Source organism: Equus przewalskii, chromosome 9, assembly GCF_037783145.1.
Source record: "Equus przewalskii isolate Varuska chromosome 9, EquPr2, whole genome shotgun sequence".
Lineage (NCBI taxonomy): Eukaryota > Metazoa > Chordata > Mammalia > Perissodactyla > Equidae > Equus > Equus przewalskii.
In genome coordinates, this window is record NC_091839.1 from 41,222,312 (window position 1) to 41,242,633 (window position 20,322).

At 42.2% G+C, this 20,322-nt stretch overlaps 1 protein-coding gene across 1 annotated transcript in view; it reads right to left on the bottom strand.

The window, feature by feature from the left end:
* Window positions 1–6,172: 6,172 nt before the first annotated feature.
* GABRR1 (gamma-aminobutyric acid type A receptor subunit rho1) overlaps window positions 6,173–20,322 on the bottom strand; it is a 38,516-nt gene continuing 24,366 nt past the window's right edge. The window contains exons 5-9 of the mRNA XM_070559163.1: window positions 18,047–18,129; window positions 15,326–15,466; window positions 12,896–13,048; window positions 11,297–11,493; window positions 6,173–7,927 (exon numbers count right to left, since the gene is read on the bottom strand). Coding sequence (XP_070415264.1) covers window positions 7,634–7,927; window positions 11,297–11,493; window positions 12,896–13,048; window positions 15,326–15,466; window positions 18,047–18,129 — 868 coding nt within the window. The 3' untranslated portion in view covers window positions 6,173–7,633. The remainder of the gene's footprint in view (window positions 7,928–11,296; window positions 11,494–12,895; window positions 13,049–15,325; window positions 15,467–18,046; window positions 18,130–20,322) is intronic.

Genomic DNA, 20,322 nt, shown 5'->3' on the forward strand with positions numbered 1-20,322 from the left:
TGTTTTTTTTAAGAGAGGGTCTCTTGTAAAAATATATATTAAAGAAGAACTTTTAATAGAAAACCTTAGGCAGAGAGAGATTGCAACCATGGTTCTCTGGGATATTTATCTCTAGGGGTCTCTCTCTCTCATCAGATTTTAGTCCCTATTCCCAGCTAATGATGTTGCCATTAACCCTGCCTACCTTCTGCCACTTTTTAGGTTCTCCTGGCCTAAGGATGATTTCTTTTGTTCCATTGACCCGAAGTTGGACAAAAAAGAATCTAGAAATCAATGGGAAAAAATTATAAAAGTTTAGAAATTCACAAAGCACAGATTTCTTACTCTAAGATGAGAATAACCTAAGTTGGCTAACAGTGCTTTTCTGTCCTCACCTCCATGTGTCACAACCATGTTTGTTACCTTTTAATATATGACGTGATCTGTCCATTCCTTTATTCCCTTATTCCTATCAAAGGAATATATTTGCTGCATATTCAAAAGCATATCCTTCATGTTGAACCAGTTGCTAAAGTTTGGTGGTTTTTTTGTTTTTTTTAAACAGTCTGAAGGATCCCTTTAGTTCTGGGCTCGTTTGCAGACAGTCATCATTGAGCTTCAGGCAGGCTGAGTGGGGAAATCTTAATCTGGCTCTGGTTGGTAATTCCTTCCATGTCTCCTGAAGGACCAGCTTACCCTCCTTCAGCTCCTTAGAAGGCCTGTACAAATTAAATAGGGAGTGGGGAGGTGCTTAAATTAGCTCTCCTGGGAATTTAGAATTGAGACGGGGTCATTTGATGATGATGGGCTGTGGAATTTTAAGGTCAATCAATCTGGAACTGAATGTCGTGTGTGAGCAGAGAAGGACAGTCTTAATAGGGAATAAAGCAATCATCCAGCAAACAGTGAAGAAAGACTATACTGCCTAGAAAGAGAAGCTGTCTGAAATCTTCCCAGTGTTCATGAGGCTCAGCTGGGCTTCACTCTGTTTCCATCCTATCTGTGGGATTCCCCTGTATTCTTTCTTAAGCTAGTTTGAGTGGGTTACTCTTCCTTACTATCAAATATCACTAAGGTATAGTTTAATCCCATTTGTCATTTTTAAAGTCTCAGAAAGCCAGGAACCTAGAATTACACTACCGTAACATAGTAAAGAATATTGGTCTCAAGTCAACATCCATTCTAACATTCATTGTTAATGTAGAGAAATAGTTGAGTGTGTGACAAGAATATTCGTCACAGTATTATTTTTTCTCCAGTATTAGGGGAAAGATTGCCTTGTACATCCATGGTATGGAATGGTTTTAATGGCTGCAAAATAAAGGAAATTTTTAATAGGAAAATGGTCATGCTGTGTTATGGAAAAGAACCAAAATCAATTTGTGTATAAAATATGGCAGCTATATAAAAATGTATAGAAAAAAGGAAAATAGTAATAGTTGACTCTGGGTAATAGGATTATGAATGAAGTTTTTCTGCTTTTTATAACTTGACAAACTTTACAAATTACCACCCCCCCAAAAAAAAGGAGGCAAAGAAAGGAAATTTACCTCCCAAATGTGCACTTAAATCTCAGGTGACTCAGATTCATACTTCCTTAGAATGAAGAATTTTTAAGAACTTAATTGCACTTTGTGGTGGAGGAATATTTTTACAATATTCCTGGACAGACATTTCTTCCCATTTTGTAGAGGTGTCTCTGTCCTTGAAGCTGAGTTTGCTGTTCGAGGGCTGTAGACTAAAGGGGAGTGCTTTACCAACTTGTTTGAGATCAAGTCCGCTGTAGCTCCTAACACAGTGCTTGGCGCATACAGTTAGCCCTCAGTATTGAGTCGCTGAATGTGTAAATACAGCTCATGTCGCTTTCTGTGAATGACACTCAAAGATGTGGTTCTGTGAACCTAGCTCAGTACCTTGCTAACGTGAATGCACATAGGAATCACCTAGGGATCTTGTTAAAATACAGGTTCTAATTGACTGGGTCCGGGGCAGAGCCTGAGATTCTGCTTTCCTGACACTTTCCTAGGTCATGCCAGTGCTGCTCTGGGGATACAGGGCGTTGCAAGAACCGAATTGAATTCATCCTAATTAAAAACAGACGCAAAAATGGAAATCCAGCTTGAGGAATGCCATGGGAATTAAGTCGTGTTATGGAACAATATTACAAAGTGGGGAAATAGTTGTAATGCTGTACCTTAAATCTTTAGTTTTTAGATAAAGCTACCAGATATATTGGAGTATAAGCATGCCGTATTTCATAACTAAAGACGATTTTGCAAAGATTGTTAACTCTTTGGAATGGTGAAGCCAGTAACTATGTCAGTTCATATTAAATTGTAGTCATGGTATTTTGGGGAGAAGCCAGAACATTTAAATTGATTTTTAAGTAAGGGTGGTTACGTGCGGGTGCACAACATGAGAAAATGGTGCAATTTGGGGTGAAGATTGAGAAATTTTCAGAGATCACTTTTTCTTCTCTGATCATGCTTGAATTATTTTTCTAGGTATATCATCAAATTTCGCAATATTAAAGTTGATTGCTTTCCAGTAGAAGGTCTAATAGAAATCTACTGGAAAATTACAAGTGGAATCCTGTTAAAACATGCCTGAATGAGATTTAGAACTTCAAAAGGAAATCTTGCTATTGCAGCCAGTAAAATTTCCTAAAGTAACTTCTGTGCTTCTTGATTTAATCCTTATCAAATAATTTCATTGACCTCTCAGCCTGCAAAATTTCTGTTTCCTCGGAATCCGTCATTTTTAAGGACAATATTTTGGAATTATGTTCATCTAGGTTCTACATTGCAGCAAAAAAATTGATTATGTTTGTTGCCAGAACCTGTTTTCTTGCTCCAATGGGTTTTCCCCCTGTTAATACCCCTCTTAGAAATGTCAACTAAATTTTTAAGCCAAAGGAAATGGTAAGGGGTTTGGGAGGATTTACTTTTTGCATCTCTTTATATAGCATTGTGGTGCCCTGTGTTATTTTCAGGTTTCAGAATAAATTAGATCTGTAAAAGGTTTACAGGGCTTTTATATGTTGGAGAGCCACAAAGTTTCAATAGGTATAGGAGGGTTCAATCTACAAAATGCCAAATCAACTAACTGTTCAATTCATCAGACTAGTCAAACTGTCGGGCTTGTATAGGCCACAAAGAGATTGAATTTTATCGTGCAGTCGTTAGGGTTGTGTTTATTTGGCCTGAAAATGGAAGTGCTTGGTTTTTTCCCCTGCTAACTAGATACTAAATTTTCATCAAGAGTTTACTTATTCTTTCCCTTCATTAACTTCTTGGTCTGTGTCTCTCCGTATGAGTTCTTTAGTGAGTTATCACAAAGCGAGAAGTTTCCCTACCTGAAACTTGGAGTCTTTAATACGTGTTATGCTGTTTTGAACACAGTATTGAAAACTTGCAGGTCGTGAAAAATGAAAAAGCTTTTCCACCTCCCATTACAGATAGAAGCTGTGGTTGGATGGTTGGGTACTCACATAAGTTAGCCTGGCTTAGGGAGGCCTGGATTTGAGTCTCAGGGAGACCCAGTTGCCTTCGTTCAGTTCTCATGGTCAGGCCTGTGGTAGCCAGACGCCCTGCACACATTTTGTCACAATAGGGACTGAGTGTCTATAGAGCTGTAAGAGCCACTTGAAGAAACCCACTGAACTCAGCAATATGTGAATCGTTTTTGAAGTAAACCAGAGAGCATTTATAAAATACTCTGGTCTCAAGGAAAATAAAGATAGCTCCTTCCACACAAAGGTACTAATACTAACAATGATTGAAAGAAAATAGATTAAAATTAAATTCAGAATATGGAATTGAAAAGTTAAAGCATCCATTTATTTTGAGAGTTGTGATAATACTGAAGTGAGCTATATTCTCACGTTGATGTGTGCATTGGATGATGCACTCTTTGCTACTGCAGGTACTGAAATTTCCCGTACATAGCAATCCCTGAAATTCAGTTGTTGTAACACAGTTGTTCTGATAACATCAAAATGAAATTGTTCTTTCTGTACATGCTTTATTGTGGTCGTTATGATTGACATCCACACATGGTATCGGGCTCCGTGGTCAAACCCATGAGTGCGTGCTCCTAGAGGGTGCAAGGCAGGGGCAGGCCTGGGTTTTGTGAGGGATTCTCCACTTTAAAAAAGTTCACCGTACAAGAAGCCTGCGGATTGGAAATTTAATAAAACAAAACTGGTCCTTCGCCACAGATGGTTTGGGAAGCACTGATTTGAACGTTGAATACCACATAATAGGTGCTCAATATTATTTGTTCAATGAATGAATAACAAGGTGCCATTGACTGGTAAATAAAATATTTCCTCACAGTGATGTTTATGTGTTGTGTGTGACGTTTGTTTACTTGTTCAGTATTCGTCCATTACCTGTAATAATGTGAATGGGAACCGCGTTAGGAGTCTTTGGCTTGTTGACCATGTTATCTGCATGCCAGTCAGTCAACCTTTCTCTGCTTTTAGTTTCCTCTTTCAGGTTCAAATGAAATAGTGGCTGTGAAGTACCTTTTTTGTAAAATTGGATTTTACAAAATGGGAGGTTTACAATTGTCAAGTTTCATTGTTACTGACAAGCCATTTTTAATTCTCTAAAATCTAGCATCACTACTCTTCTCTATAAAATATGAATTAGGAAAAAACCTAAAGAACATTGGTTAGGAATATGTAACACAGGAAGAGAATATTGCCATTAGGTAAAAGCCGGTCTGACTAACAGCAGTTCTTTCCTGGCTAACACTGCACATCTTTATGACGTCCACATTGTATCACAACAGTGATAAAGGGGGCCGGCCCCATGGCTGAGTGGTGAAGTTCACACACTCCACTTTGGTGGCCCAGGCTTCACTTGTTCAGATCCTGGGTGCAGACCTACACACCGCTCATCAAGCCATGCTGTGGCAGCATCCCACATAGAAGAAGTAGAATGACCTACAACTATGTACTGGGGCTTTGGGGAGGGAAAAAAAAAAAGGAAGATTGGCAACAGATGTTAGCTCAGGGCCACTCTTCCTCACCAAAAAAACCCACAATGATAAGAAACCCTCAAAATCCTCAAGAGCCTTCTGAACCACCAGGCAGAGAATAAATTATGTTTGTTACAGTTTTAGTCAAGTGTATTTTACAGTATTTTAACTCTTTAAAAATTATTCGCTATGGCATATGGTACTTGCCTCTTAACCAGGCAATATTTCTAACCAAATCTGCCTCCTCTCCAGTCATGCCAGCAAAAGTTTATAAAGTACTCTAGATGCTCACATATATGGTGAGGTTTTCTCCAAAATTATCCATCAGAAAAGAGGGAATTGCTTTATATTTGGATCTTTACAAAGTCTTATTACAGAGTTCTTTCTCAATTATATAGCCTTGACAGCTGAGTTCTGCCTTGAGAAAATATTAGCATGGAAATGACCTTAATCAGTGCTAGTCTTAAATGCTTGTAGAGGTCACTTGAGAGAATTGCTAGAAAAGGTAGCAAAGAAATTTAACATGAATTTAATCACTTATTCCTTATAATTACTAGTGTGGATAGCAAAGTAAACAAGTCATTTAAAGATCACTTTAAAAACATTATGTGATTGTATTGTAGAGATCAAGGTTAAATATCTACAAAATGCATTAGATGAACTGTTAATGCGCATGAATAATTCCCATGGGCATCTGTTATGGACTGAATTGTGTCCCTCCAAAATTCATATGTAGAAGCACTCACCCCCAATGTGACTTCTTTGGAGACAGGGCCTTTAAAGAGGTCATTACGGTTAAATGAGATCATAAGAGTGGGGCTCTAATCCAATATGCCTACTGTCCTTATAAGAAAAGAGAGAGACACTAGGGACGCGTGTGCTCAGAGGAAATGCCATGTGAGGACACAGCAAGAATGTGGCCGTCTGCAAGCCAAGAAGAGAGGCCTCAGGAGAAGCCAAACCTGCCAACACCTTGGTCTTGGACTTCCACCCTCCAGAACTGAGAGAAAATAAATTTGTTGTTTAAGCCCCCAGTCTGGTATTTTGCTGGGGCGGCCCAAGCAGACTAATACAGCATCCTATATGCTGGTTCAGATAGTGTAGTTTCCGGAATGAGGTAGATGGAAGTTCAGATGATGTGCCCTGGAAACCTGCTGGACAACTCAGAGTAGCCCGGTCGTGAGGAAGAAGCAAGTGGCAAAGATGGTTGTGAAGAGTTTGACTGAATTTATTTCATAAAATGAGAATGAAAAAGGTACTATTTTAAAAATAATTTTTTTAAATATTGAAAGTTAGCATTTATTTCACCCATCTCACTGTAAGTTTATCTACTTAAGTTTGCCCAAAAACTTTCTTTTGATGAGCTTTTATTGGGGAAAATGGGAGATTGCCTTGTAATTAGGATTTGTGCAAATATGTTTTTTTTTCAGATTAGAATAAAGCCTCATATGAAGACATATCATGATATTATTTAGTATGGATGATCAGTCTAATTAACTTTGGAATGAAAATGACATTATTGTGTATAGAATTCACTTCGTTAAAGTGAGTTTCAAACAAATGTGGTTTGGTTAAGTTTGGTGAGGGTTGATCCTGTAGATATATAGTATGAGTAATTGTATGTTTTTATGTAATACGTCAAATTAGAACCCTCTTCTTGATCCTATGCCCTGGCAGCAGTGGCCATTGTTTTCTGGTTCATAGAAAATGCTGGTATTCACTGAGTATGAATGGAGGTGTCCAGCAATATCTTCCCATTTCTTTTTCTTTGTGGTGGTCTTTTTTTCTTCAGAAACCATGTGAGTATTTCTCCTCCTATCGAGTTACTAGTAGTGCCAAGTTATGCATTTTCTTGAAATGTTTATACAGGAAAAAAAATCAGTCTATTCCCAACTTCCTCAGTGAAGATGTCACATTACTGAGAAGGGCCTTCACCTTAAACTAGGACATGCTCCAAGGTGGAGATACGTGAAGCAGTGATTATGACACAGGGAACACTTATACAGACGTTTCCTAGGCAGGTTATCTCTCTGACAAAACTCACAAAATGCATGCATACACCCTCCTCAAAGTTCCCCTACCAGGGAAATTCCTACCAAAATCGTAAGCCATTGCGCCAACCTGAAGAGCTTTTCTTGTGAAGAGGTGAAACCATGAAGCACAGGATATAAATAAAAATAAGAGTATTATTTTTGACTCATATTAATGTAAACAGGAGATGCATAAAAAATATGTAATAGGCTATAAACTGAAGCATGAATTTTGGTCAAAGTGGGAATTTAGTGCATATATGTTCCATGCAAATGAACTTTAGGTGCTTCTGAATTCCACCTAGTCCGGAGAATATAATGATGCTCACATAAAGGACATTATTCATGTGAATGAGCATCTAGAGTTTCAGATTGAACTACAGTGTGGCCACAACACTGGCAGTGTGCTTTTCCAGGGGATCCCAGTAACAACTGTCATCAGTACTGAGTACAATGCTGTGTATACAATAGGTGGTTAATAAGTGCAAATTAAACCAGTAAGTGTCTTGTCAATGTATTTTTGGAAAGCTGGAGAAGGGTGGGTACTGGGAACTTTTCATCATAACCTTAAATTATTTTTCATCAGGTATTTCTGTAGTACATACAGAAGAATGTGAAATGTATAGAATTACAGGCATTTATGAGAAAATAGACCAGTATATTAAATTGAATAAAATGTATGCTGCTGGAAAAATTATCCTGGAGTATTTATCGATGGCATGGGTGTCGATCCTCATGCTCACGTAGCTGCTCCTCTGATTTTTCCTCTGCGGGGAGCTCCTCTCCGCTGCTAGGGTCAGCTGCACCATCATCCTGTCTGGCTTCTCTCCATTCTCAGGCATGTAGTTGCCCAGGTCATTCACCTCCCCATCGCTGTAGCTGCCATCCAGCATGACAGCACGTGGCTGCGGTAATCCACAGGTGCAGGGGAGCTGCAAACACAGCAAATACATGTTGGGATGGGAGCTCAGCTCCATCTCTCAGAAGCCCTTCAGAAGAGACTTCATTGTGGATAGTGTTGCCTTTTTCTAGTTTCTTTTGTACCCTGTTAGGGGTGGGGTATGGGAAAATAATGGTAGTGGCACCGGAAACCTTCTAAAATGCAGGAATCCATCTTTGTTTGACTGACATCTACATATCAACTCTCAGGAAACATCATGTAATATCAGAGACCAACGAGAATGTTTGCTAATAACAAAATAGTAGAAAGAGAAATTAAGAGTGCAAACACATTTACAATTGCAACAAAAAGAAAAAAATATGGGGCCGGCTCTGTGGCCGAGTGGTTAAGTTCACGCGCTCTGCTGCGGCGGCCCAGGGTTCAGATCCTGGGCACGGACATGGCACTGCTTGTCAGGCCACGTTGAGGCGGCATCCCACATCCCACAACTAGAAGGACCTGCAACTAAGATATACAACTATGTACAAGGCGGTGGGGCGGCGGGGGGGTGGGGGGGGGAGTGTTGTGGAGATAAAACAGGGAAAAACAAAAAAGATTGGCAACAGTTGTTAGCCCAGGTGCCAATCTTTAAAAAAAAAAAAAGGAAAAGAAAAAATGCCTAGAATTATTAAACTTAACCAAAGAGGTGAAAGATCTGTACACTGAAAACTATAAAACATTGTTGAGAGAAATTGAAGAAGACACAAAGAAATGGAAAGATATTCCGTGCTCTTGGATTGGAAGAATAAACATAGTTTAAATGTCCATACTTCCTAAAGCAATCTATAGATTCAATGCAATCCCTATCAAAGTTCCAACAACATTTGTTCATGGAAATAGAACAAAGAATCCTAAAATTTACATGGAACAACAATAGACCCCAAATAGCCAAAGGAATCCTGGGAAAAAAAGAACAAAGCTGGAGATATCACACTCCCTGATTTCAAAATATACTGCAAAGCTATAGTAACCAAACAGCATGGTACTGGGACAAAAACAGACACACAGACCAATGGAACAGAATCAAGAGCCCAGAAATAAACCCACACATCTGTGGACAGCTAATTTTTTTTTTTAAGATTTTTTTTTTTTCCTTTTTCTCCCCAAAGCCCCCCCCCCGGTACATAGTTGTATATTCTTCATTGTGAGTCCTTCTAGTTGTGGCACGTGGGACGCTGCCTCAGCGTGGCCTGATGAGCAGTGCCATGTCCGCACCCGGGAATCGAACCAACGAAACACTGGGCCGCCTGCAGCAGAGCGCGGGAACTTAACCACTGGGCCATGGGGCCAGCCCCAAGACAGCTAATTTTTAACAAGGGAGCCAAGAACATACAACGGAGAAAGGAAAGTCTCCTCAATAAAAGGTGTTGGGAAAACTGGACAGCCACATGCCAAAGAATGAAAATAGACCATTATCTTACACCATATATAAAAATTAACTCAAAACAGATTAAAGACTTGAATGTAAGACCTAAAACCATGAAAATTCTAGAAGAAAACATAGGCCACACGCTCTTGGACATCAATCTTAGCAGCATATTTTCAAGAACCATGTCTGACCGGGCAAGGGAAAAAAAAGGAAAATAAACAAATGGGACTACATCAAACTAAAAAGATTCTGCACAGCAAAGGAAACCATCAGCAAAACGAAAAGACAACCTAACAATTGGGAGAAGACATTTCAAACCACGTATCTGATAAGGGGTTAATATCTAAAATATATAAAGAACTCATACATCTCAACAACAAAAAATCTAATAACCCAATTAAAAAATGGGCAAAAGATCTGAGCAGACATTTTTCCAAAGAAGATATACAGATGGCCAACAGGCACATGAAAAGATGCTCAACATCGTTAACTATCAGGGAAATGCAAATCAAAACTACAATGAGATTATCACCTCACTCCCATCAGATTGGCTGTAATTAACAAGACTGGAACCAACAAGTTTTGGAGAGGAAGTGGAGAGAAGAGAACCCTCATACACTGCTGGTGGGAGTGCAAACTGGTGCAGCCACTATGGAAAACAGTATGGAGATTCCTCAAAGAAAAATTAAGAATAGAACTACCACGTGATCCAGCTATTCCACTGCTGGGTATTTATCCAAAGAACGTGAAAACACGAATGCATAAAGATATGTGCACCCCTGTGTTCATTGCAGCATTATTCACAATAGCGAGGACTTGGAAGCAACCTAGGTGCCCATCAAGGGACGAATGGATAAAGAAGATGTGGTACATATATACAATGGAATACTACTCAGCTGTAAGAAACGACAAAATCAGGCCATTTGTAGCAGCATGGATGGACCTTGAGGGTATTATGCTAAGCAAAATAAGTCAGAGGGAGAAAGTCAAATACCGTTTGATCTCACTCATAAGTAGAAGATAAAAACAATGACAAATGCGTAGAGACAGAGATTGGATTGATCATCACCAAAGGGGAAGGAGGAGGGAGGAGGACAGAAGGGATGATTAGGCACATGTGTGTGGGGATGGATGGTAATTAGTCTTTAGGTGGTGAACGTGATGTAATCTACACAGAAATCGAAATACAATGATGTACACCTGAAAGTTATATAATGTTATAAACCAACGTTACTGCAATAAAAAAAATTTTTAGTAATAAACACAACAGAAATGCTTCAGTACAAAAAAAAAATGTTCATAATCGCCCTGTTCTCCATGAGATCTTAAACTGATATGAGCTCTGATAAAAATGTTTACAGCTAACATTATTACTTTGTGTGTGTGTGTGTGTGTGTGTGTGTGTGTGTGTGTGTGTGTGTGAAGGGGTGAGAATTTGAAAGATGTGGCATTATGAGGATAGTTTACTCCTAAATAGTTCAAGTTTTCTGGAGCAGATAATCATTGAACTGCAGACAGAAGGAAGAAAGGAAAGACAGGTGGGAGGGAAAAGTTCTGGGAAATGATGGGAGATATATGAGGTCACGTATGAAGGAAAATTTCCTAGAATGAAGGATGTGCTTCCCTGGAAGTTTCTTTTATTACACCTCTATGTTCATAAATAATTTGTTCCATGTTGAATTGTCATTTATAGCACTAAAACTGTGAATACCACCAAGATTAAAGGGACCCATGTCTTAGTTAACTTTGCTTAGCAGCTCTTGGTATGTAGTAGGTGCTAAATAAATGTTTGAATGGATGAAAAATGTAGCTCAGAGTAAATTTCACACTATTTTAACATATTATTTTGTTTGCTCTTCAGACCAACCCATGAAGTAGGTTTGGGGGGGGGGGGTGTCATTCCCACATTTTACAGAGGTCTGACCTGCCCAAGGGCCAGAGCCAGACTGCGCTCCATCCCCCAGCAGACACTTCAGCTCATGGTAAAGTCACCTTCTCTCGCAGCTTCCGTTCCTTCCGCTCCTGCACCGTGGTCAGGTAGTTGACAGCCGCATACTCCAGCACGGAGAGGAACACGAACACAAAGCTGACCCACAGGTAGATGTCCACGGCCTTGATGTAGGACACGCGGGGCATGGAGGCGTTCACGCCCGTGATGATGGTGGACATGGTCAGCACCGTGGTGATACCTGCACACACAGTGAGAAATGAGCACGTGCTTGTCTTTCTCTAAACACACTGCACAGCTTCATGCTCCCTTCCTCATGCCTCCTGCTCCTTCCGCCTAGCATGTCTCCACCCCGTCCCTCTGTCTTGTAAACACCTACTCTTCTTCCAAGATTTGGCTGTTAAGAAACTTCTCCTGTTCCTCCTCCCCTTCACTCACCCTGTCCCCTTCTGTATTCCTGCATATTCATCATGGCACCAGTATCACTTGTCCTTCTGCAGACAGCCCCAGACATCTTGGCAGTACAATATTTCCATTCAATTGTTTAAAACAAAGATTACATATATGAGCAGGTACATATGTTTCTTGTAACTACTTCTCCAAAAAGGAAAAAAAGTGCACAGGATTTATTTTAATCTTTGTGTCCTTGATGCTGGTGCAGAATCTTGTGGTCCTGGGCCTGTATTGTCAGCTGTGGGGGTGCCTGTGGCAGCCACCCCCACGCTGGACCTGGCTGTCCGTTCAGCAATGTCAACTTGAGGACTTAGGTCAATTTTACCAAGAATGATGTTAACCTCCTTTATGGGAGGCAGATTTTTAAAACTAGAATGTTTATTTATTTAGCACAGTAAGCGTTCAAGCCACAGAACAACTGTTAAAGAACAGGGCATCTGTCAGTGGAAATTTGCCCAGGATTTCAAATTAAGCTCAGAACATTTGCTTGGCAGACACCAAATCACAGGGAATTGGGGTCATCTTAAGGGCCAGCTCCAATCCAGTTTCACTACAACCTGGTGGGTCACCGTCTCCCTTGAAGCCCCTGAATCGTCCAAGCCATGGTGGTATGTGTGACTGAGTGGGTGCAATATTTACAGCGGGGAAGAGAGGTCATGGCAAATAGCTATTGATGGAATGTGTATAGTAGGGATTCTCAGACTTGAGTATGTATAAGAATATTGGGAGAGCTTATTCCAAATGCAGTTTCCTGGTCCTCTCAGAGATTCTGATTCTATACATGTAGACGGGACCCAGGATTCTTCATTTTTAACAATTTCCCCCAGAGATTCTGTCACAAAGATCCCTTGGGCTAGCTTCAGAGAAACTCTGTTATAGAATGTGATTTCCTTATGCAGGTGGGCACAGAAAGCACCCTCAGACCAGGACCGCCCCCCTCCCCCACCCCCCAACGCAGCTCTAACAAGGCTGAAGGTGGGCTGTTCACATGGGCGCCTGTGGGGACCTGGAAACAGCTTTGCAACATAGAATCTTAATAATGGCATTTTACCTGTGAACGAATAACTTCAAGTTTTTCCAAGTTATAATACCTTTAGGGGTTTAGGACCAATTTGAAATGAATGCCTTTGTCTGGAAGGAATTACTTGTATTTTCAGATGCCTGGAATGTGCCCTCGAGATGTTCCTTACCTAAGGGGACTCTGGCAGGCACTGCTCTGCGGTCGATCCAGAAGGACACCCAGGACAGCATGACCATCAAGGTAGCAGGAAAGTAAGTTTGGAGCAAGAAGAAGAAGATGTGGCGACGCAACGTGAAGTTAATGTACAGACGGTTGTACCAGCCTGTGGGACATAGGAAGAAAAGAGCATGCACCATAGATGCTCAGATCCTTCATAAAACACATTTTATTCTGGGAATCACAAATGCCTCGGACACTTCTCTGGAACCTTACCATATCTTTATAAAGTGGAAGTGAGAAAAACCATGGAATGCAGTGATCATATGATAACCCACTCCGCATGGGTGAGTCCATCTCAAGAAATCTTTGGCCCCTGTCCTATACATAAAGGGAACCCCTTGAGAAGGCCATTTAAGACTCGGGTTAGTCAAACCACGGGAGAGCACCCAGCAGCATCACCACCACTTGGTGGCTTGTTGGAAATGCAGACTCTGGGGGCCAGCCCCGTGGCTGAGCGGTTAAGTTTGCTTCGGCGGCCCAGGGTTTCGCTGGTTTGGATCCTGGGCACAGACATGGCAGCGCTCATCAGGCCATGCTGAGGCGGCGTCCTGCATACCACAGCTAGAAGGACCCACAGCTAAAAATATACAGCTGTGTACTGGGGTGCTTTGGGGAGAAGAAGAAGAAAGAAAGAAAGAAAATAATATTGATAAGAGATGTTAGCTCAGGTGCCAATCTTTAAAAAAACAGAAATGCATACTCTGGAGCTCTACCCCAAATCAACTGAATCAGAAGCTCCTTTAAACAATACTCCCCACAAGATTCATATGCACATTATTTAAAGTTTGAGAAGCACAGATTTAAACAACCCCTTCGGATTTCTTTGTGGAGGAAAATGTATTTTCAGTTAAAACACCAAGCTAACCACAACGTTGCATTTAGGAACAGAGTGAACCATCACAAGTCCAGTTATGCTTTAGCTCAGGCCTTTGTTCTTGACAAGGAAAAAATACACATGCAGGAGTTGAAAGGAATAGGAGAATGTTGGAAGGAAAAGGAAAAGGCAGAATAAGCTGGAGATGATGAGGATTGAAAATAAAACGGGGACTTGGCCATATTAACTTGGAGACTTGACATCTGGACTATTAGAATGCAAAGGTTGTGATTATGATGATAACAGTCCAGAAAGTGATCATGGAGGTGCTATAGATGGAATGGGTGTGTCCCTCCAAAAGTCCTGTGTTGAAACCTAATCCCCCATGTGTATTAGGAGGTGGGGCCTTTGGGAGGTGATTATGCCATGCGGGTAGAGCCCTCATGACTGAGATTCGTGCCCTTACAGAAAAGGCCCCAGAGAGCTCCCTTGCCCCTTCCACCATGTGAGAACACAGCGAGAAGACAGCCATCTATGAACTAGGAAGCGGGCCCTCACCAGATACCAAATCTGCCAGCACCTGGATCTCGGTCTTCCCAGCCTTCAGAACTGCGAGAAATAAATTTCTGTTGTTTAGAAGCCACCCAGTCTATGTTATTTAGCAGCTTGAGCAGGCCAAAAGAAGAGGGAGTATCAGAATGCTAGGATCAAAGGAATGTGAGTCCCCCAAAGAACCAAGACTCACGAGTGATGTATACAGAAGACAAGATGTGCTAGATTGCCATAATATGTTGGAAGTAAAACAATTGCCCTCTGTTATAGATTAGAAAGACCATGGTGTGCTTAAAAGGTTGCACTTTCCTGTGCAACATGCAATATTTTAGCCATAAAAAATGCATATGGATTTGAGCAAAATCATCCTGAAAGGTGATCAGTCAAGAAAGAGGCAAGGGAGAGAGAGAGCGAACCTCAGCTGTTTAAGTAGCACAAGCAGATGCCAAGAGGAAGACCACAGAGATGCCCTCAGGCAGCGGGAGGCGGCAAGCCTGTCCAGAAGCTTGGTTCAAAAAGCAACATCACTGCCCACAGGAAGATGACCCACAGTTCCTGCACTGAGGTCATAAGAAGGGTCTGTGCAAGCTGTATAGCAACAGGGGACTGCTGAAGAATGGAGCGCCCCCAGAGGAGCCAGCTGAAGCAGAGAATGCTAATGGAAAACAGCCGACCTGACATTGGATTGTTTCTCACCTGTAGAGGAGGCTCTGGTAATCATGTCGAGGGTGAGAAGCCAGCTGCTAAACTAGTACTGTGATTGTCTCAAATAAACCTCCTCACACGGCTTATGTTTGAGTCCTTACTAATATTTTCTAGGTTATCACTTCTGATGCTTTGGCGGTATCAAAAAAACCTCCACCCAGCGCTCGTCACCCCTAGACCTGATTTAAGATTTCCATCTTTGGTTTCAAATGCAAGTGGCACAGGCTCTGCTCACTCGACAACCAATTCGCACCTTTCCTAAAATAGATGTGACCCACCCCAGCGGGCCAGAGGCCCCCTGACGCCCACCTGTGCTGCTGTAGAAGGCGAGTTTAGTGGTGGTGTGGAACTCTTGAATGAGGAACTGGGAGAGCGAGATCCGCTCATCTGTCTTTAAGGAGTCGTTGCCTTTTTTCCAGTACAGCATGAGGTCATCTTCTGTGTAGGCATCTGCAAAGACAGGAGACAGCAGCATCAGGCATGCAGCGGTGGGAAGACAGGCCTGTCTGTGGACGCTGCCCCCAATCTCCCACACACACTACTGGGATTGTAATAAGATAGCTGGAATAAACAAACCACAGTGGAAACAAAGCAAAACAAAATTCGCAAAGACAAATCGAATTCTCCCCAGTCTTCCAGAAGTCATCAGAGCAAAGCTCTCAAGACTAAATGCTCATAATTCCTGCAAAAGGGCTCACCGTTTTGCCTGCCATTTATTAGGGTAAACCAAGCGAAATGGCCATTTTTGTAGATTAGAAATGGTTAAACAGCTGCAAAATTTTATATGGTTCAGCCTTCTAAATGGGAGTAATTTAACCCTTTCCTTTCTTCTTTCAAAGTGTACTGACACATCATTGATGGCAAATACCTTTAAACCACTCAGGTAATAAGGCTGCATTCCAGCAAGAAAGGACCCATAAAGGGCGGAGTAGAACAGGTCCCTCCTCTGTTGGCCTCCTGTTGCTCCTATCTAGAGTAAAATGAAAGTCATTCGCTGCGAGGATTGCTCCCTCTGGAGCTACCATCTCCCCACTCCCTCCCACTTTAGGTGCACACTGCTTCCTCCAGCTGAGCAAACCTACAGCGGCCTGGGCAGAGCTGAAGTAACACCTAACGGGTTGCTGGTCCCATCTGCTCCTGTGTGAACAGTTCTTTCTGGGGCTCCCTGATGCTCTATTCTATTCCTTTCTTTTATTCTATTTCGAACCCTTGACCTGTGTGATGGTCGGTTTCATGTGTGCACTTGGCTAGGCGATAGTACTCAGTTATTCAATCAAACACTAATCTAGCTGTTGCTGTGTAGACGTGACGTCTACAACTAGTTCACTTTAAGTAGATCACTTTAAGTAAGATCCAGGATAATCTGAGTGGGCCAGATCCAATTGAAAGACCTTAAGATCAGACCTGATGTCTCCCCCAGGCAGAACTTCTGCCTGTGGACAGCGGAGTCAGCCCCTGCCCAGGAGTTCCCAGTCTGCCCTTCCTGATGGCCTGCCCTGCTGATGTTGGACTTGCCTCACCAACTCGGACGCTCTCATAAGCCAGTTCCTGGCACTAAATCTCTTACTATATATCTCCTATGGTTCTGCTTTTCTGGTGGCACCGTGACGGACACAACCTGCAAGAAGCTACATTCTGGGTGGAGCTGCCTGGGTGTGGTGGGGAAAACAAGGTTCTGGAGCCAACAAAGTTTAGTCCTTCTTAGCACCATGTCCTCAGGCAAGTTCCGTCCCTTCTTTGTATAATGGAGATAACAACCTTCTCACAGGGATCTCATGAGGATTAAATGACAGAGCAGGTGCAAAGCCACTGTGCAGTGGTGGTCACTCCCTTGGTCTTGGGTTTTAGGACACTCTTTTCCCACATTCAGTCCCCATGGAGCTGTCCGTTTGGCCCCTGCTATGTGTGGGATCAACATTGCACTCCTCCACCCTGGATAGTTGGAGCCAGGGGACGCCTGACCCATCGCATAAGCCCAGACAGGCTTACAGAGGTGCCCTGAGCCAATGAGATTCCTCACTAGGACTTTGGCGCTGGCCAGCGGGCGCGTGCTGGTTCAGGAGGAGTGTATGAGCCAAAGTTATGGGGGAGTCCAGACTACGCCCATCAGAGGAAGCATTTTGGCAGAGATTAAAGAATGAAGCAGGTGCTTAGAGAGTTAGAGATAGAAGCAGCTGGTCCTTGATGCTGCCTCTGTCTTAGGCTTCCTGGAGCCTGGCCTGTAACTCTTCCAGGACTTCGTGTGTTAAGGTTCCTGAGGTCCCTCCACTGTGCCTGAGCATCTCAGCCACCTCCAGCGCTCACAGTCAATAGTCCCCCCAAGCAATTGTTGCCAAGCTTGTTTTTGCCAGGAAATCTTTTCTTCAACAGAAATGTTATTCCAAAGAGCAATGAAACAGATTAAAAATGGATGGACTGTGTGTGAGTGGTGGCCCAGGGACTCAGAAGGAGACCCAGATTTGCCGAGCCCTCTACTCCCAAGCAGTTTCCCTGAACCTCCAGCTTCCCCAGAACGAAGTTGAAAACTATTGCCATAGAGCATTAAAAGGGGCTTATGGAAACAGAAGGTTCTAGTCCCAAATTTGTTCCTGATTTTAAAAATTACCCTAGACTTAGCTTCAACCTAAAAAGTCACTTTATGGGGCCGGCCCAGTGGCACAGTGCCACTTTGCACGTGCTCCACCTTGGTGGCTCAGGGTTCACAGGTTTGGATCCCAGGTGCCGACCTATGCACCACTCATCAAGCCATGCTGTGGTGGCATCCCACATACATAATAGAGGAAGATTGGCACAGATGTTAGCTCAGCAACAGTCTTCCTCAAGCAAGAAGAGGAAGATTGGCAACAGATGTTAGCTCAGGGCCAATCTTCCCCACCAAATAAATAAATAAAATAAAAAATAAATAAACAAAAAGTCACTTTAAAAGCATAGTCATGAATGAGGAGCACATCTGTTCCTGCTCCCGAGACTTAGCGGTGTTTAGAATCACATAGGAGCTGTGTGCTCATGTCCGGGCACAAGCCTACTCACAGCTTTCAATTTCAAGCGAGCACGTTTGCGTGTCCAGGGGAAATCGGCTGAAGTCCATGTTGCACATCGCAGTCACTGTCACCCTAGAAACAGACAAAATCCAAGCTTTCAGAGGCTGCAGAAGACAAGTGCAAAATGATAAAACAAGCAGAAAAGGCCTCTGCTTCCTTCCAATATAATGGCCTCCTTCTTGTAATTCATACGCAATATGTCAGGACTGGATAAGTAGCTAGTGAGTGATACCGTTGGGAGTCCTCTTAGTTTCATGCTTAACTCCAGGGTCAGTGTGAGGTGAACAGAATGTCTCCCCAACCCCTGCCACATTCAAGCATTTTAAAGAAGTAATGGTCTCAATTGATATAACAATGCGAAATAAAAACTCATACAATATGGCTTCTTAAAAGAAACCGTAGGAGCGTATATTGTGCTCCAGTTTTGGATAAATTCAAGTTCTTCTATTTTTATTGATATTATTGATATTCAGTGTTTGTGTACAATGTTTCAGAAATAATATTAATGAAGCACTTAGGCCAGTTGCCAAACTCAGCACTTTTCTCTTTTTACAACGTTGATATTTGTATATTGATAATGTCTACTAGTGGGTATGATACCGGCTCAACACAAAGTTGACATAAGGGAAGCCATATTGTAGAAAAGAAACCATGCTGTAACTTTGAATGACCTCTGATTAACTGACCCAGTTGGATATGCACCCTCCAGGGGATCCATCTGCTGTGTAGATTTTATGGCCCCTCCCAGCTGCAATAAGTCCATAACTTTGCTCTTTTGAGTTCCTTTGGAATGTGATGACCCCTGGGCAGAGAGTCTGTGCTGATAGCCACATCAATGACAACTGAAAGATCTGGTGTGACGACTCTGGCTATTCATTATAATTAAATTGGGGATTAAATGTGTTTCTAGGGGTCGGCCCAGTGGCACAGTGGTTAAGTTCGCATGTTCCACTTCTCGGTGGCCTGGGGCTCGCCAGTTCGGATCCCGGGTGCATACATGGCACCGCTTGGCAAAAGCCATGCTGTAGTAGGCGTTCCACGTATAACGTAGAGGAAGATAGGCATGGATGGTTAGCTCAGGGCCAGTCTTCCTCAGCAAAAAGAGGAGGATTGGCAGTAGTTAGCTCAGGGCTAATCTTCCTCAAAAAAAAAAATGTGTTTCTAAACTAATCTCTAAACTGTCTGCATCAGTGACTCAACATCTCCCTCTCAAGAGCAACGGTGGCAATACACGAGTGACACAGTTTCATTTGATGATCCCCCTACACCAAGCCCATTCAGCAGGAAGTAGCCAGACAGACAACAACTCTGTTCCCATTACTGGCATGTGATCATGCTGGGTTACAACTGACAGCGGGGAGTTGTTGGTGCCACTAACATAAGCAGTAATCTTTACTATACATATTAAAGATCTTGTTCTTATTATCTTTAAACTAAATCAGGGTATAGGGTGTTGCTCCACTCTCTGATGCATATTCAGTAAAAGATTATCAGGAACTAAGACCAGATGTCTGCCCCACCCAGAGACCACTCCCTATATAACTGGCCTGTAGTCTTTGTTCTGTGAGATGGATCTTATGGACATTAGTCCATCTTCCAATTTGCTAGCTTATTGCGTAATAAATGACCTTTCTCTCCTACCACCTTCCCCTTTGACTATTGGCTTGTCTTGCGACAAGTAGAAGAACCCCCTTTTTTTGGCGGTAACAGGCACAGGTGTTTTAGCGGATAATTCCATGGAGATCATAGTAATGGAAAAACACTGACAGATCTTATCTTACAAACATGCAAGCACTTGCTGGCATCTAATGGTTTTGTTTCAGAGTTTACACAGGAAAATAGGCTTCTGCATCAAAGAATCAACAAATACAAATCACTAGTCATAGATGAAAGATCTCCCATCCAGTGGGGAATCTCATGGCAGAACATGACTAACAGTCATTGGCTGGTATTGAACATACTATTTTTCCTTCACCACAGAAAACTGGCCATGTGTAAGTTGTGGAAATTATCCGGATAATTCATGGCCAAAAAGAAAAAAAATCACTTTTAATTTAAATGGAAATTTCAAGGAAAAGAGCTTTCTTAAAACTGAATTATCCAAATATTTGCCTTATTTTCCCCATTCCATTTGACTGTGCAATGGCTGTGTTCTGGGAGGGACTCTGTGTCGTTAGCAGCTGGGGGTCTTATCTGCCCTGGAAATCCTGGTAAACAGGGTGTGTGTGGGTAGGGGGGAGGTCAGGCTGGCAGCTGACTTGACAT